Source organism: Aspergillus fischeri, genomic scaffold (genome assembly GCF_000149645.3).
Source record: "Aspergillus fischeri NRRL 181 1099437636245 genomic scaffold, whole genome shotgun sequence".
Lineage (NCBI taxonomy): Eukaryota > Fungi > Ascomycota > Eurotiomycetes > Eurotiales > Aspergillaceae > Aspergillus > Aspergillus fischeri.
This window is the reverse complement of record NW_001509773.1, coordinates 2,229,166-2,245,920: the sequence shown is the minus strand read 5'-3', so window position 1 is coordinate 2,245,920 and position 16,755 is coordinate 2,229,166. Positions and strand designations below refer to the sequence as shown.

The 16,755-nt window shown below is 49.8% G+C and overlaps 4 protein-coding genes across 4 annotated transcripts; 2 read left to right on the top strand and 2 right to left on the bottom strand.

The window, feature by feature from the left end:
• Positions 1-6,874: 6,874 nt before the first annotated feature.
• NFIA_109350 (cytochrome P450) lies at positions 6,875-8,493 on the bottom strand (the record flags this gene model as incomplete). Its single annotated transcript, XM_001267337.1, has 2 exons — positions 6,875-8,221; positions 8,293-8,493. The coding sequence occupies 2 exons, from the start codon at positions 8,491-8,493 to the stop codon at positions 6,875-6,877; spliced, it is 1,548 nt and encodes a 515-aa protein (XP_001267338.1).
• Positions 8,494-10,194: 1,701 nt separating this feature from the next.
• On the top strand, positions 10,195-12,454 carry NFIA_109340 (asparagine synthetase B; the record flags this gene model as incomplete). The annotated part of the gene is made up of 9 exons (XM_001267336.1): positions 10,195-10,220; positions 10,348-10,398; positions 10,458-10,483; positions 10,546-10,572; positions 10,629-10,664; positions 10,723-10,871; positions 10,928-12,186; positions 12,247-12,351; positions 12,412-12,454. 9 exons carry the CDS (start codon positions 10,195-10,197, stop codon positions 12,452-12,454), a joined length of 1,722 nt encoding a protein of 573 aa, XP_001267337.1.
• Positions 12,455-13,233: 779 nt separating this feature from the next.
• On the top strand, positions 13,234-14,562 carry NFIA_109330 (porin; the record flags this gene model as incomplete). The annotated part of the gene is made up of 6 exons (XM_001267335.1): positions 13,234-13,281; positions 13,378-13,411; positions 13,471-13,559; positions 13,646-13,676; positions 13,848-14,350; positions 14,413-14,562. The coding sequence occupies 6 exons, from the start codon at positions 13,234-13,236 to the stop codon at positions 14,560-14,562; spliced, it is 855 nt and encodes a 284-aa protein (XP_001267336.1).
• A 544-nt stretch (positions 14,563-15,106) lies between these two features.
• NFIA_109320 (DnaJ domain protein) lies at positions 15,107-16,089 on the bottom strand (the record flags this gene model as incomplete). The annotated part of the gene is made up of 2 exons (XM_001267334.1): positions 15,107-15,800; positions 15,896-16,089. The coding sequence occupies 2 exons, from the start codon at positions 16,087-16,089 to the stop codon at positions 15,107-15,109; spliced, it is 888 nt and encodes a 295-aa protein (XP_001267335.1).
• Positions 16,090-16,755: the final 666 nt, after the last annotated feature.

Here is a 16,755-nt window from a genome sequence, read left to right as displayed (position 1 = left end):
AGAGAAGGAGTTCGACATAGTGGGTGGCGCTCAGACGTGCAGTGGATGAGCTGCAAGCAAAAATGGAGCTCGAATCTCTGGATCTCTTGTCCAAAGTGTGAGAGTATCTATCTAAATTGAGGATGTATCAACTATCGGCTAGGCAGATCTGCGACCAACCCAACTCGGAAACGGGGAAGGGAATTAGGAATCAGGAATTAGGAATTACAGTATCTAGAGCATGTGGGCAATAGAAAATGGGTCTGGTCTAGAAGATGACATACTTCCTGGCAGGAATAATAAAAATTATCATTGACATGACTTCCTGGTCAATCCCTTGGTACTGATGTGCAGAGGCCCACCAAGCCACAGCAGCATCTCTCCAGGTCCATCCCATGATGGCGGGGAAGTAAGAATGGCATTCCGCCAGAGTTTGGTTTCGACATCCACTAATCAATTACTGTAAACCGTCTATGGGGTACGGAGCTGTCTAGATAGTATCGAGATAGTGTTCGGGAAGCGTGGTCCCGTTTGAATTATCTCTGTCACAAAACCTAAGGGCACAGACGGCACTATGCGTAAGTACCTCACATAACATATGTGGCTCACACTAACTGGCATATGAGGAGAAAAGCAGATCGACGAATCAACGTGCTGTTTGAATGACCACGCTGTTTGAGCTGGATAGGGATCGAGACCCTTGATTTGTCACCGCTGCTGTGGATTTTCGATCTACACGGGTAGAAGACTTCGATTTCCCTTGCATTACTGCCATAATACTTCAATATACTTTGACCCAGCTAATAATGGCCATAATCTTATCCCCTCGGGCTCCTTCAGCTTCAAGCAAAACATTGAGTCCCCGAAGATAGTGTGAGTGTGTGCGTACGGGCGAGAGAACAGAGTAAACGTTTCCCGTAATGTGTGCATGAGCGAAATCATTGAAGATTCTGTGGCGGTTGCGGAACTGCCCACCCGGCTTTGCTTTTGCTCTTTCTGGGGTAAGAGACGCAGCTCAATGGATATGATCCCTATGGAGAAGAGTATTCCCCATTCTAGATGCCCCCGACCCATTGCATGGCGGAAGAAGCAATCGGAAACAGCCTCCGTCTGCGTTCATCCCGATCTGGAGTTTGGAGATGCTGCCGATGCATCCTTCCTGTCTACTTGCAGCAGTGGTGATACACTGGTACTGCGAGAATGACAAAAGTACTGACAAGAGATCAACTGGGCTAATATAGTGATGGCACAGATAAATATCCGGCGCACAGGCAGACGCAAAGCCTCCACATTGCGGGTCGTATTGCCTCAGGCTCCACAAATCCTGATCAGAATCAAATAGCACGAAGCAAGGACCCTGAGCTTGCTGGAAGAGCGAAGAGTTTGCGACAGCTGAACAGAAGTACCTGAGACACTCTGCGAGGAGGCAATCGAGCAATCATTGATGGCGATAATAATCGTCCATGGCAATGCTACCGTCGTGCATACCGTATCTATAACTACTGAGTTCGACGAATACAGCAGAGTCGGTGTCGGCACGACCGAGCATGTTCATCAATAGGACTCTCAGTTCTGTACAGAATACGTCTATCTACCCACCGAGCGAGGCCGAATAACTCACCCATGTAGCCCTAGATCCCTAACAGGATCAAGCCTCGAAGCCTCGAGAGGGCCACTCGATGATCGCCACCAGCCCGAGGTAGGTCCGTCTACCTGGGTCACGGGGAGAACCCAGCGACCAGGATCAGATGGCTGTCAGACTCATGGCTCCGACGTTCTGGGCTTCTTCCGTCTTAGGGTAATGGTGACTAGCCCGGTAAAGCCACAAAACGTCAATAAATAAGACAGTAGCCCAGTCAGGTTGGCCAAAGTGATTTGGAATTCGTTCCAATCAATGACATCTCCAACGGACACGCATACCGTTGATTCTGAGGACGCCAGTCTGACTCGACAGTCGACAGAAATAGAATGCGCAGTACCGAGAGGTGTTGCTTCTATGTTTATCCTCTACTGTACGATCTATCGGATTCAAAGCAGTAACCTGTGATTGTACTCCAATGGCACGAATATCAATGAAGGCCTCCTGATAAAGGCCAGGATTTCAAATCTTGAGGCAACGGGGCAGCGTCTAAATGTGCTTTCGCCATCAAATCCCTAGATAGCAAAGACCGAAAAGGAAATACACCAAACGGGGCAACTTAATTAGTATTGAGTAGGAACACTCAGTAGTGGACAAGACGGGAAGCAAATATCAATAATACTCAGTCTCCAGAAGATATGCATGTACATACATCCGTACCGTATATCCACCTAACTTACAATAGTTATCCATGTATGTACAGTAAGCAGGAAAATGCTGCATAGCATATCCTTAACTCCCACTAGAGTAAAAGTGGGCCCCTGGCAAAAGGAAATAAGAGCAGTCATATTCATGGCCCGGATCTATGAAGAATCAAACGGATCTTACGCCTCCTTCTTTTTCCTTTTTTCTTATTTTTCCCCTTCACTCGCCGGCTCGCAGCCCTGACTCTGAGGTCTCAGGCGCTCAGCTAACCTGCCCCACGTTGAATCCCCATAGAAGGCGAATCCTGGAAGCCATCCGCCATGCGTAACGACTTGTGATTGACAATAAGATTCATCATCAATTCTCCTTTTGCTCTAAGCCTTTGATTGATCCTCGTCACGTTGCATCAGAAGTTGGGGAATTGCCATTCTGGGGCATAGCTCGCCTCCAGTGATGATTCGGGTACTATGCGCCATGCAATATGCAGTACATATCCCCTGCCTTCGAAGTTCGAATGGGGTTCTCTCTGCTTCTACTTACATGCCTCTTGGGGAAGAACCAGTTAACCCGGGTCTAATTCATCAGCAGTCCCAGGGAGCAGTAACGGAGACTCTGACATAAGTACCAAACCCCTGTTTGGATTGATTGCCATGGGGACGTGCTTGATCCAGGTGCTAAACACGAGAGTACTAGATACTGATTAGGAATTAGCTGCTAAGTTATTCGCATAATCATGGTGGCCTTAAACAAACTCCAATTTACAAACAAGCGATCCTTGCAAGACACATCTTTCATGAGGGTAGCTTTCCGTTCGCTCGAATGATTGATTGATTGATAGTCCAACAGATTGAATTTCATGCAGAGCAGCCATTTTCCGGCATGAACCATTCGCGGACCTCAACTTGATTAATTTCAGAAGTACAGTGCGTAGAGTTCGACGTGTACCTACATGAGTCTGTTTGAAGGTTATGGGACTATGGGTATGCCTGCAAAGTTTAGGTTGGGTACCCCGATGATAACCTCACGGATGTCCATTAGGAGCCCCTGCTGAAATTGTCCGGGTGGGGTGAAGTTGATCAAGGTGGGCCTAACTTATTTACGAAATTGGTAGGTCACGATGCTTGGACTTCGGATGGCCTAGTTCGCATGAAGTACTCGACCGTGGGTATCCGATAGATGTCCTTCGGATACGCTATCAGAAACTTCACTGAAATATCTTGTCAGATAGAATGATCGTCATGGTCAAAGAGCCAGCAAAAAGGGAGCTTTCCTCAGTCTTATTGGCAATTTGGCATAACTAGAAGGGTATTGTGATTTGCGAGGATTCGCAGATTGACCAGCTCCGTACGAAGTAGTAGTTTTAGTGCTGTTTAGCGAGTTTTTAGAAGGAGACTAAGGGCCGTCGCGCGAGGTCTAAGTGTATATCGGATCTCATCCAGGCCAACGGGTTCACACGCAAACTCCGTTAATTCAAACATTAACCCGTCCGGTCTGGATTTAGCTTCCTCCTTCCAAGGTTGTAGTCAAATAGTCCACACTATCTCTCCCGTCAATTACGGGCTTATCGATTTTGCTTTTTGTTCTCTAGGGCCATTGATGCTGAAGGACCTTTCTATTTACTACCTGCTGAAGACGTAGTCAGGCCAGTTCAGACGCTCAACCCGTTACTGACTCACTGTACACTACTGTACAGTACTATAGATTTGTGTAACTACATCAGGTTAAACGTAAACGTCCAAGGTAAGCACTACCAGAAAGGCAAATTGATCGAAACTCAAATGGAACCATCTTTGACAGGTCATAAAAAGCAAATGGGGTTTGTTTCAAACCCAACCATCAGCATGTTAGCATTCAATCAACAGTCAACAATCTCCAGTCTGAATCAGTGCGTGGTCCATGTTTACCTGTCGACTCGGACTAGGCGAGCTCCGACATATGCTGCATTATCAGAGTGGTATTTGCCTGAGGCCGCAAGTCCAACACCACGATTTCGACACGTAGTGAGACGGACAGAGGCTAAACCCGTTTGCGCGTCTCTTAGCACTATTGTTCATCTGGAAGGCGTTGGCGCTGTGGCTAAAACTGTAAAAACGGACACAGACGTCTCCCCGTTTTTCCTCACCCATCACAATCATCCAATAGATATTCGGACCAGCTCCCAGAGTCTCCCGTCAGGGTGTGGAGAGACAGGGATGGCCCTGCATGACAAATGCAAGACTCTTCATGTATCGATTTATTCTGGGAGCACGACCATAATCAGCAAATGTTCACTGTCCTGGAGGCTGGAACCTGGATGTATGATCAACTCGTGCTATGTTTCAGTTTTCCCTATGGAGTACTCAAGCAATGCCTTTTTTCTTTCTTGAATATTTCTGATGCTTCAAGCTAAGTGGGACGAAGATGGATAGCGCAGGAGATGGTCATGCCTCTCGCCTACTATGGAATATTCAACCTGTACCAAAGCAGGTGGTTACAAATTCCCAGTTGCCACTCGAGCAAGGCATGAATAGATATTCCATCCTCTACGCGACCAACCCTATATTGTCTTGTGCATAATACCTCAAGACTTGAACCCTTGATACTTGAATCTGGTCTGAAGTCTAGGCCGTACGACAGACGCCATTCAAATACATTGCAGATATGGAATGTGTCCTGTACCAAGAGTCAATGCATCAGTTGCAACGATTACTGCAGCTTCGATCGGATGCTACTAAACATGCAATTGATCCCCATGCCCGTGCAGTTCCAGTCTGAACACGGAACCTTACTATGGACCTTAGCCTGAGCTATGCCCATGTCCAAATCCCCACGTACCCTACTTACCGGGAAGGTGGAGGACCATGGGTCCATGGTGGGTAATTGTTGATCACTGGCAATCGCCTCATGCAAGGTATCGTGGACCTTGAGATTTATCGTAAGTCCATTTCTAGGTGCAACAAGCAGTCCACAATTTACATATTGATTCCAAATTGTGCTTCCGTGTTTATCAATCGTGTTCCGCGATGAAGGACTTGTGTTAGCTATTTTTATATCTTGCAACCATCCCCAGTTTTGTGCACCGATAATCATATTTTTCTGGTTCGGACTGTCCTGGCACTGTGGATCATTCATCTAGGTGCGCATTGGACTATGGAAGTATTGTACCTGCGAGACCAGGCAGCCGTGGAGGTGGTCAAGGTTCAGCAGGCGTATTGGTGAGCTGATGATCATCACCCCTTCAGCTCGACACGGACGCCGGGTCAGTCCATCCGCTGGGGCGAACGTACCATTTTAGAGTAGCTAGGGCTACAATAGATCGTCAGGTTGGTCCATCGAGGGACGGATCATACTCCGTACGTGATGTAACCATCTCAATCAACATCTAGAGTCCAGCGGAGAATAGTAGATAGAACCTTCGAGTCTGCTTGCCTCTTCAGAAGAGGCTGCTACCTCGGGCCTCGAAACTCCAGTCTAGGCCGGACAATTCTACAGGTATCAAACTACCCACAACTCCCTGCTGAACGAGTGGCAAACGAACCTTGAGCCCGAGCACCCATTGCGATGTGTAGAAACTCCCATCAGATCGTGCATGGTCGCGCGGGCACAACCTCATGAGTCTAGAACACTTACTGCAAGACAAAAGAACATCGAACCTCTCGTGTGACTATGACCCCGTCCGCGTATGACATGCATATGCGATCCCAGCAGGCACGCTGGTCGCTGCGTGCTAGTGCTAAGAACTATACATCCCATTCAGATTCAGCTTTCGGACACGTCAAGCTCGAGGCATCTCGCGAGTGTTCATCGACCGCGAAGTAGGAACAGGCCAGCATCGGACTATGAGGTCCAAATTTGACACCTGTCGTCACTCAAAATACTCCCAAGCAGGAAACCCTCATTAACCGTGCTCACCCTCTTCCACAGATGACGCTGTACCTTGACTGAACCAGAATTCCGGCGCAATGGCCTGCAGATCCTTCGTTCGCAAGGTTTTGTCGAAGAACGTCAACGAGCATGAGTTCCTGCCAAAGAGCACGACCCGACCCGGCAATGTGTCCCTGATGCCCCGTTTATCACTCCCACCGTGCAACTCGGGGACAGATCAATCGCTGACTTTGAGGACTATCAAAAACAGGTTTCCGCCCGAGCTTCTCCGCGTCATTTAGACAAGATCTGGGATTTCTTTTCTTGCGCTTTGCCTTGAGCTATGTCAGTTTGAATCGCTGAATCTCGGATCGCTGCCACGGTTTAGATAGGTTGGAAGGAGCAGAACTGACGAGTGATACGGGGAGAAGAATTAGGTCCGTTCAGTCTGGGCGTGTTCCTGGAGACTAGCACGAAGGGCATATCCCTCCTCGTCTTTGCGTGCTAAAGCCAAGGCTTGATTGAGCACCTGTTTTCATCTCTGTGCACTGTTATGGGGCTCTATGGAACAGGTCGCTGGGATACATTCAATTAGTTCTATAGACACAGACACTCTTACTAGAAGGATAAGCAAGACTTCAGGGCCGGTAATGTCTGAATAAGGGTTTAATGCAGTCATCTATTAGTCCCTCGAGGGGCTGAATTAGGTATAATACGCCCATTCCGATCGCACCGAATCCTTTGATGTCCTCGATGAATACAACAGTCTCACTTGGATGTGTCTTTAGAACGCTTCTCCCAGCCGATGATGCTTGGCTTCATGGGGCCTGAGAAGAGTGATGAATAGTCAGTTTCAGGTACTCCTTTCTTTCCATCCACGTTGAAAAGTCGTAGGTGGCGCACAATGGTCGCCAGAATCACACCAATGTTGACATATGCGAATTTCTCGCCGATACAGCGGTGTCGGCCAGCACCAAACGGAAGATAGGGACTTGACGTGCCCTTGGAGACGGCGCCGTAACCGTAGTCGACAACCTCGTCGTTCTCCTGCTCCTTAGCAGCCTGGTTCTCCCAGCGATGGGGGTCCCAGCACCCGGCATTGGGAAAGTGTTCGTCGCTGAGGGCTGTCACTCCAGGTGAAGCAAGGAGCACGCGACCGGGAGGAATCATGTAAGGGGTTCCGGGAACGGGCAAGGGGCTTTTCACCTTGCGCATGAGCGAGTGAATAGAGGAATGAAGTCGTAAGGTTTCACGAACAACATGTTGATGGAAGGGAAGTTTGTCAAGATCCTTGTACTGGAGCGGAGGAAGACTGCCGTCTGGCCCGACGGGGCCAAGATTGGCCAGCTGCTCCTGATACAGCTCTTCGAGGACTTTTGGTTGTGAGGCCAGTCGCAGCATAATCCAGGCGCTGATGGACGAAGACGAATGCTGACCAGCCATCAACAGGGTTATCATCATGTGCGCAATCTCTTTATCAGGCACCTGCTGTCCGTTTTTGTATGTGCTGTTCATCAGGTTCCAAATCATGTCTGATTTCTGAGAGTCCTTTTCACCGTCAAGACGACGCTGATTGATGATGTCAATATAGATTGACCTCATGCGCGCATGAGCAGCATCTCGCTTCTTGTTATGCGGCAATGGGGCCCAGGGTAGCATGAAATTGATGGGAGTAAAGCCCTTGTCCAGATCATGATAGAGGTCAGCGAACTCAGCCGTGAGTTTGGAACGAACTTCCTGGCCTTGGAGGGCTCGAGCAGCGGTAAAAATGGTAATCTCAGCCATTGCAGCAGAGATATCCACCTGGCCGGACGAGCCTTGAAAATTCGGCGAATTGCGCAGGTAGTCCAAAACCTCCTTCTCAATAAGTGGCACATGAGACTCTAACGCAGACTGAGTCAAGCCGTACTTGATGAACTTCTTCTGCTCCATCAGCTTGGAATTGGGACAATCATACACCACGTCAGATCCGAAAACGGGAGTTGTCAATGGACTATAGACCTCCTCCGCATTGACATCCTTGAGCTTGCCGTTGAGAATAAACTCGTTCCCTTGAACGCCGAGGTAGACGGTAGTTTTTTGGCCCAATAGTATAAAAGTAAAGATATCGCCATACTGCCGGTTGAGAAAGCAATACTCAGCAATGCGCCCAGTGTCGAATGTCAAACGCCAGTCTTGAAACTTACCTTTTCTCTGCAGGCAAAGAAGAACTTGTAGGGATCAATCCCGTAACTGATGGTACTACCCAGAAATGGGACCCAATGAAAGACCATTGGCGGTTCTGTTCGATTCCAAAGCCGAAAGAACAATTGATAAACAACATTGAGCAAGATCGCCGTCAGCATCGCAACGGCCATGTAGGCCGTGAGCAATAGCATCGGCACCATTTCGAGGAGACACAGGGAGGGTCAGCCCGAGAATTAGAGAGTTGCAGCGATGAGGAGAATGAAAAATAATAGGAGGAAAAGGGATAAAAAGTACAATTTTATAGATTGGAATCCTTAAGGCCTAGGACAAGGACGAATGAGAAACCAGCTAATGAATAACATGTTCCATGCTGTTTTTTATACCTACCTACCTACCTATATAGGTTCATAAGTATATCTACCTACCGTAGTATGAGTAAGGGGTCATGATATGCTGGAATTATACCTTAGTAATTAGGCAACTCTCATTCGGCTCAGCACACATCCGGACCGCGTGACTCTAGAGACACCCTGCGGTAATGCTGCGATTATTCACCCATGAGGTTTCCCCGGATGAGAAACAGTGTAAATTATTCAGAGTGCTTCTTGTCTTCTCTCTTGCTAGGCACATGCTTCAGAATGCTGCCGCTGAGCAAGATTTGAACGTCATGATATCTCCAGCTCGCTGCCCAGTATTCTGTTATGTATGTGAAGACAGTGCATGAGCATATATTGATCAGCCCATCCTGCATTTGACTGATCGGAGGAAAAACAAAGCTTCTGTCGCGGACTGTCTCAAAGGCTCTCTGGCAGAATACAAGGCTCTGCGTCCACCGAATCTAGAGACTGGGGCACATGCTCGCAACTCTAGGACGGGTTTGTTCAATCTTGTACCGCAGAAAATAGGACATCTCATGGTGGCCTCATAAGTCATCCAGTCGTACACTGCTTCCGACACTGCACGCTATGCTTCCTTCTGGTGAAAAGGCGTCTATTCCCGCTATAGCCGCCTCGAAAATTCCTCCCAGCATGGCTCGCAAACTGCTAGGTATTCTTCACTGCATCCAGAGATATTCATCCTGTGGCAGCGACGATGCCCGAGATATCAAGTCGTCTTCATTCCCACAAGGTAATTGCACAAAGCTGGCCAGAGCCCGGCCCCCGCCATGTCTGAGCATTGAAGAAGTGGCTGTCACACAGATCGACGTATATATTCTTTTCTTAAGAGGCTCTCTTCGGCTGCTGAAACACAGGGGATCAATACTGCTTTGTACACCCTTTTGCGCAGTCAATTCCACTCTTGGTCATAAGAGAAAGTCACTTCTGTCGTGGCGGACAATCCGGTGAGCGGAGTCAAGCAAAGTCTTGTCCTGATCTTCAGAATTGCCCAGGGATCCTTGGCAAATCAGTCCCACCCATTCTATCGCGTAATTTCATCATCTGTTTCTGTTGGTGAGTGTCCGCAGAAGATGGATGTGGAAAGCAACTACGGTGAGGGAGGATATATGTCATGGTGGTAAGAAGAAAGACCAGAGCATGAAGACATTGGCCAATGAACATCCATGTAAACGACAGCTTGACAGTTTGCGACTCCACAGCAGTGGTAAGAGATTTCCTCAGCAGTCACACTGCCACAGAACTCCGAACTGTGGTTAGTGTACCGGCAGTGGCAGTGGCAGGGCAGTTAGTTATCTTATCGGTGGTATGAGTCAAAAGATTTGTGGCCGAAATCGCCCCTCGCTCATTGTTCTGCCCCGCCGGTCTGGCTCCAGGTTTCCTTTAAAATTTCCTTTTCCCTCCCCCACGAATTTCTGGCTAGCTTAGTCAATTACTTCTTCTCTTCTTCTCGAGCATCTTGCCGTCTAATTACCTAGAGTGGTTTCTCAATTGCTCGTGCCCAGCATGTGTGGAATCTTCGCTTGTCACCAGTACGTCCATTTCTACAGCTTTGTCCCTTGTGCATGTGCCCCACGAATTTTAGTGGGCGGCCGCACATCGGACAGGGGCCTCCTCCATGTCTGATCGAGTCCGCGCTGACCATTGATTGTGTGACAGTCACCCCGATGTGCAGGCATTTAAGCCCACGGCTTTGCGCATGGCCAAAGCGTAAGTTTCTTGCATCAATTCATACCTCATCCTACGGATTCGGGACTGACCGTTGCCAGTGTGCGCCATCGTGGTCCCGATTGGAGTGAGTCACCTCGCTTTCGGGAAACTCCTAGAATGTCCGGCTAATCGCAACAACGATAACAGGTGGAAACTGGTCTTCTGAGGGCACTAGTTCGTACATCTGGCAATTCATATCAAAGCTCGCTGAAATGCTAATTGAACCCTAGTCCTCGCTCACGAGCGCTTGTGTATCGTCGGTGTCGGTTCGTGCTCATGCCAAGCTTCCCGCGTTCGAATTTGCATTTGCTAAACTCACAGCAGACTCCGGAGCGCAACCCCTCGTCAACGATGATGGCACCATCGCCCTGGCCGTCAACGGCGAAATCTACAACCACCGGATCTTGAGAAAGGGGCTGAAGAAGCAGTACAACTTCAAGACACATTCAGATTGTGAAGTGGTCATCCCTTTGGTATGCCCCGAGACATCTCACACAATTGCCGGCTTCCAGAGGCTAATCAGCTTCAGTATATGGAACATGGCCTTGATGCTCCTAAGCATCTCGATGGCATGTTCTCTTGGGTTCTTTATGACAAGAAGGAAGACCGGGTGGTCGCCGCTCGTGACCCCATTGGTATCACCAGCTTCTATATCGGATGGTCCTCTGAGACCCCTGGAGCTGTTTACTTCGCCTCCGAGCTGAAGTCTTTGCACCCTGTATGCGACAAGATTGAGGCTTTCCCCCCTGGCCATGTGTACGACTCCAAGACCGAATCGATGACCCGCTACTTCCAGCCCAAGTGGTGGGATCCCACCAACGTCCCCACAGCTCCTGTTGACTACAAGGTTATCCGTGCATCTCTGGAGAAGTCCGTGCGCAAGCGTCTGATGGCGGAGGTGCCTTATGGTGTTCTGCTGTCTGGCGGTCTCGATTCCAGCTTAGTGGCCTCCATCGCCCAGCGGGAGACCCTGCGTATGCAAGAGGCGGCCAAGAACGCTCTTGTAGACCAGACTGGCGCGTCTGATTTGGTCGGTATTGACGATACTAACGAGCTGTCGACCGTCACCACTTTCCAGCAATTGCACTCCTTCTCTATTGGTCTTCCTGGCGCTCCCGACACTGAAGCTGCCCTTGAGGTGGCCAGATTCCTCGGCACCAAGCACCATGCCTTCACCTTCACCGTTGAGGAAGGTCTCGACGCTCTCTCCGATGTCATCTACCACCTTGAGACATACGATGTGACGACTATCCGCGCTTCTACTCCCATGTACCTGCTCAGCCGTAAGATCAAGGCTATGGGCGTCAAGATGGTCCTCAGTGGAGAAGGCAGCGACGAGATCTTCGGTGGTTATCTGTATTTCCATGCCGCTCCCAACAAGGAGGAGTTCCACAAGGAGACTGTCAGACGTGTCAAAAACTTGCACTTGGCGGATTGTCTCAGAGCCAACAAATCCACCTCTGCTTGGGGACTCGAGGCTCGTGTGCCTTTCCTGGACAAGGAGTTCCTCGAGGCGGCCATGGGTGTCGACCCTCAGGAGAAGATGATCACGAAAGAGCGCATTGAGAAGTACATCTTGCGGAAAGCTTTCGACACCTCGGACGAGCCCGACACCAAGCCTTACCTCCCGGAGAAGATTCTCTGGCGTCAGAAGGAGCAATTCAGCGACGGTGTCGGCTACAGCTGGATTGACGGCCTGAAGGATCAGGCCGAGAAGCAAATTACGGATGAGATGATGAAGAACCCCAAGCCGGAATGGGGTAACGATATCCCTGACACCAAGGAAGCGTAAGTTCCACCTATCTCGGAAGCCCGGGTTGTAGACATAAGTCTAACAACAACTTTCAGGTACTGGTACCGCATGATGTTTGACGAGCACTTCCCCCCAACTTGCGCGTCCACCGTCGAGCGCTGGACACCGACATGGTCGAAACAGACCGACCCCAGTGGAAGGTAAGAGCTCCAACTCATATTTGGTCGACGCTTCTCCCATGCTGATACATTAATTTTCAGAGCTATCGCAATCCACGCTGCCAAGTATGAGCACGTTGAGTAAATGGTTCTTTCAGTTTTGGTTCACGCAAGTCGGTCATCACAAAATTTTCTGGGCATAGACATGTATAGAATATTAAACGGAAGTACTCCTGGGATTGCAAAAGCAAAGTTTTGCAGCATATGTAAAGCTATTCGTCACTTTCTTTGAGCTTCTGGGACGTCCTTTCTGTTTCCCTGACCGACAAAGAGTCAAGTCACTGGTCTTACGGCGTTGCGATATATGTCAATTTATGTCCCTTAATGAAATCTTATCTTCAATTCTTGATTCATTCAAGCCCGAAGTCTGTAAGCGCGACCTGGGAGCCATGGTCCATTGAATGCGTCGAGCAAGGCATGCACAGCAGTTCATATCACGATATACAGGACAAGGAATGGCACCAATATTCAGCTCATATAGAGGGGAAAATAATTTTATTCATGAAGGACTTGGACTTCAACTGCTCGATCCTCTGTGTAACTGCGTCGACGCTAAACAATCCGAGTATAGATGATCTACCCCTATATAAGGACAGGTCAGGTACCGGAGGGAACCGAAACCTAAGGCATCAAAACAACGTCACGCGATTTAGCGGCTTTTACCGGCAACCCGATCAACAACCAATAGGCGCAAGATCCTTTTCCCGTGGCTTCCCCATTGTTTGGCAACTCAACCTTCTGCCGACCTCTTCGTTCTTCCCCCATCGCTTTCCACTTCTTCTCCCCTCCATCATCACCGAACCTCCTGAACCAACAGCTACCTTTCTTACCATTTTAATACCATTCTATCCTCTCTCATCCACAATGTCTGCTCCTGCTGCTTTCTCTGACATTGCCAAGGCGGCTAACGATGTATGCCTTCCTTTTGGTTCCTTGTTGTGAAGAAAGATAAATAGCGCAAACGACTTGTCGGGTAGGATCCTTCTGTGCTAATACATTGTGTTATAGCTCCTCAACAAGGACTTCTACCACACCAGCGCTGGTAAGTCTCGCTACCACCTTTGTACATGTTGCGCGATTGAGCTGACCACCTGCCTTCAGCCAGCCTCGAGGTCAAGTCCAAGGCTCCCAATGGCGTCACCTTCAACGTGAAGGGCAAGTCTGCCCACGAGGGTCCCATTGCTGGCTCCGTAAGTCTCGCGTCTTGCGCCTTCCTGGGCTTTACAGAGCTCAATTGGCCGAATTGATACTGACTCGCAACTCGTTATCTGTATAGCTTGAGGCCAAATACGTCGACCTGCCTACTGGTAAACGCCCCATAACGCGCAAACCACCTGATCCCAGCACCAGGAAAACCGGCGAAGCCAGGTCCATGTTCTCCTTTACATGCGGCCAGGTCTCGTCAGCATACTTCAGATTCCTATTCATGACCAGGATAGTCGCTCATTCCGTGATGCTAATACTCTGTCCCCACCCAGGTCTCACCCTCACCCAGGCTTGGACCACCGCCAATGCCCTCGACACCAAGCTCGAGCTCGACAACAACATTGCCAAGGGTCTGAAGGCTGAGATCCTCACTCAGTACCTGCCCTCCAAGCAGTCCAAGGGTGCCAAGCTCAACCTCTACTTCAAGCAGCCCAATTTGCACGCTCGTGCCTTCTTCGACCTCCTCAACGGCCCCTCCGCCAACTTCGACGCTGTCCTTGGCCACGAGGGTTTCCTTGTTGGTGCTGAGGGTGGCTACGACGTCCAGAAGGCTGCTATCACCAAGTACTCTGCTGCCGTCGGCTACAGCGTTCCTCAGTACACCGCTGCCATCACTGCTGGCAACAACCTGACCGTCTTCTCCGCCAGCTACTACCACCGCGTCAACCAGCAGGTTGAGGCCGGTGCCAAGGCCACCTGGGACTCCAAGGCCGGCAACTCTGTTGGTCTTGAGGTTGCCAGCAAGTACAGACTCGACCCCTCTTCCTTCGCCAAGGTATGTAGAAGCGTCTTCTGTTGTGAAATCAAATTACGCTAATCGGTGTTCCTTTAATACAGGCTAAGATCAACGACCGTGGTATTGCCGCCTTGGCCTACAACGTCCTGCTCCGCCCTGGCGTCACCCTGGGTCTCGGTGCTTCCTTCGACACCCAGAACCTGAACCAGGCCGCCCACAAGGTCGGTGCCAGCTTCACCTTCGAGGCTTAGATGGTTTCTCAAACCAAACATTTTTCGCACCTCGAGTATCCTCCACACCTAGATTCCAATGCCCCGAGACTTTTCTCAGTACGAATTGAAAATACTTTGCAAGGAGCTGCCAACAGCAGTTGTGTGTTGATCTGATAGTAATTTAGAGTTTTCTGAGTTGGCTGTTTTCTTGGTCTCCATGTGGCTCCGCAGTTACTACGTGAAGTCGCGGTCGGAGATCGTTGATGTAAGCGCTGGAAAACATTTGTTGGAGTGGATGTGGATCTCAGTTGAGGTGGGCTTAGTCTATTTCATGTATCGTATACCACGAAGATCACTGTATATCAGGTCCGAATTTCATTTGTTTGACATCCGAAGCTTGTGGAGGCCATTCCCTTGCGTAGATCTATGCTATACTGTACACTAAAATATCAAGCGCTGTCTTGAGGCCATCATCAAGTCGCCTCGAAAGTGTATATATGATGAAAAACAACTCTCACAAAGTATGCACACAGTCCCATAACAAGTGCGACTTCGATGTCGCACTATTCGTCGTTGGAAGACCCTAGCCCTCCTTCCGCCGGCTTGACGAGCCGGATTTGGTGGTCGGCCAGCGAAGCCAGCCAGTCATGGCCCCCGCGCCCAGTAAAATTCCACATACGATCACGAAGCGCAGAGCAAAATCACCTGCACGGCCGATGTACTGTTCGTTCAAGGCACTCATCTCTCTCGATCGCCGCTCCTGCCGCCGCGCATCCTCCGCCGACTGAGTTCGGTAATGCCCGCGGGCATTGAAGTGGTAGACGGAATTCCGGTCAATGAAAGAGGTCGGGTCCTCATCCCCGGCGCTGCCCGCAGCACCCGCAGATGACGAGGAAGCCGACGCACCGCCTGGAGGCGGCCGTCTGCTACTCCCGTACCCGCCGTGCGCGTAGAACGACGGAGGCGGACCACGAAAGGGCCCGCGCCGCTTGCTTAGGCCGCTAGCCGGTCTGGATCCCGCGTAGGAGGCGCCCTTGGTATGGAGATTTGCGCCGTAGCTGCTGTGGCTACCCATCGGGTGTTGGCCTGGGTTTGCGGTGCTGTGTGTCGAGGAGCCATGTTGGGCGTAGATGCCATGTTCACGATCGTAGGCGGAGCGCTTGGCGCTGTTGCTGAGGACGTGGTAGGCCGATGAGATGCGGGCGAAGCGGGAGGAGGCTTTCGGGTCGCCGGGATTGCGGTCTGGGTGGTGATGGAGGGAGAGGGAGTAGAATTTTCTGATGATGCGGGTTACGTTAGCGGTGCCGACAGTAGAAAATATGGTAGGTGAGGGGGTGAGGGACGGAGCTTTGGACGATGCTAACTATCGTACTTTTTAATCTCTGCTGCTGACGCGGTCACTGGCACATCGAGTATCTCGTATAATGTTGGTTCGCGACCGGCCGCATATAGGGCTGACGTCGTCGTTGAGAATGAAGCCGTGCACGCTCGAGTCCGGTGGATTGATGGCTGCCAGGAAGCATTGAGAATGAATGGAGTAAAAGCCCTCACACGAGGAGATGGCATCACTTCTCATCCGTCGAGTTCACATCTAGTTCTATAAAAAGAAGGATAGTTGATGAGAGGAAGTCGTCTGGGATTGACAGAAGATTGTTAGAAGTTGAACGGGGAATTCCCGCCGTCGTAGGTGCGTCATCGGCAGTCGGACATTGCCAGGATGTACACAGTAGATCTGATAAAGATCCCAGGCCTACTCTCCACTTGATATATGACAAGTTTCAAAACCCGCTGGATTTACTAGCACTGGGCACGTTATACACAGTTTCACATTCATTCAGATTGGTCTAGTATCCAACTTCAATTATGTTTCCATCGACTACTGCGTAGATCACATATTCCCTTACTCTGGGGTATTATTATCAGGATCTGCGCGGCATCCTCATTATAGACAACTTCCACAATATATATCTACCCCACAAAATCACGAGAAACTAGACCAAGTCACAATCCACTGCAATAACTCACGTCGGCCAAACTCTTAAAAGTATAGCATCACCTCTTGTACAATCATGATTCTTTGCCCCTGGTATATCGTCATAAGGCTTATCACCCGGTCGTCTATACCGCACTCGGTCTTGGCACAGAACTTTCCCCATCAAAGTATTTCGCCTCTTCTTCCTCATCTTTAATTCCCCCCATCAGCTACACAGTTTTTGTTTCCAGCCGACGGTC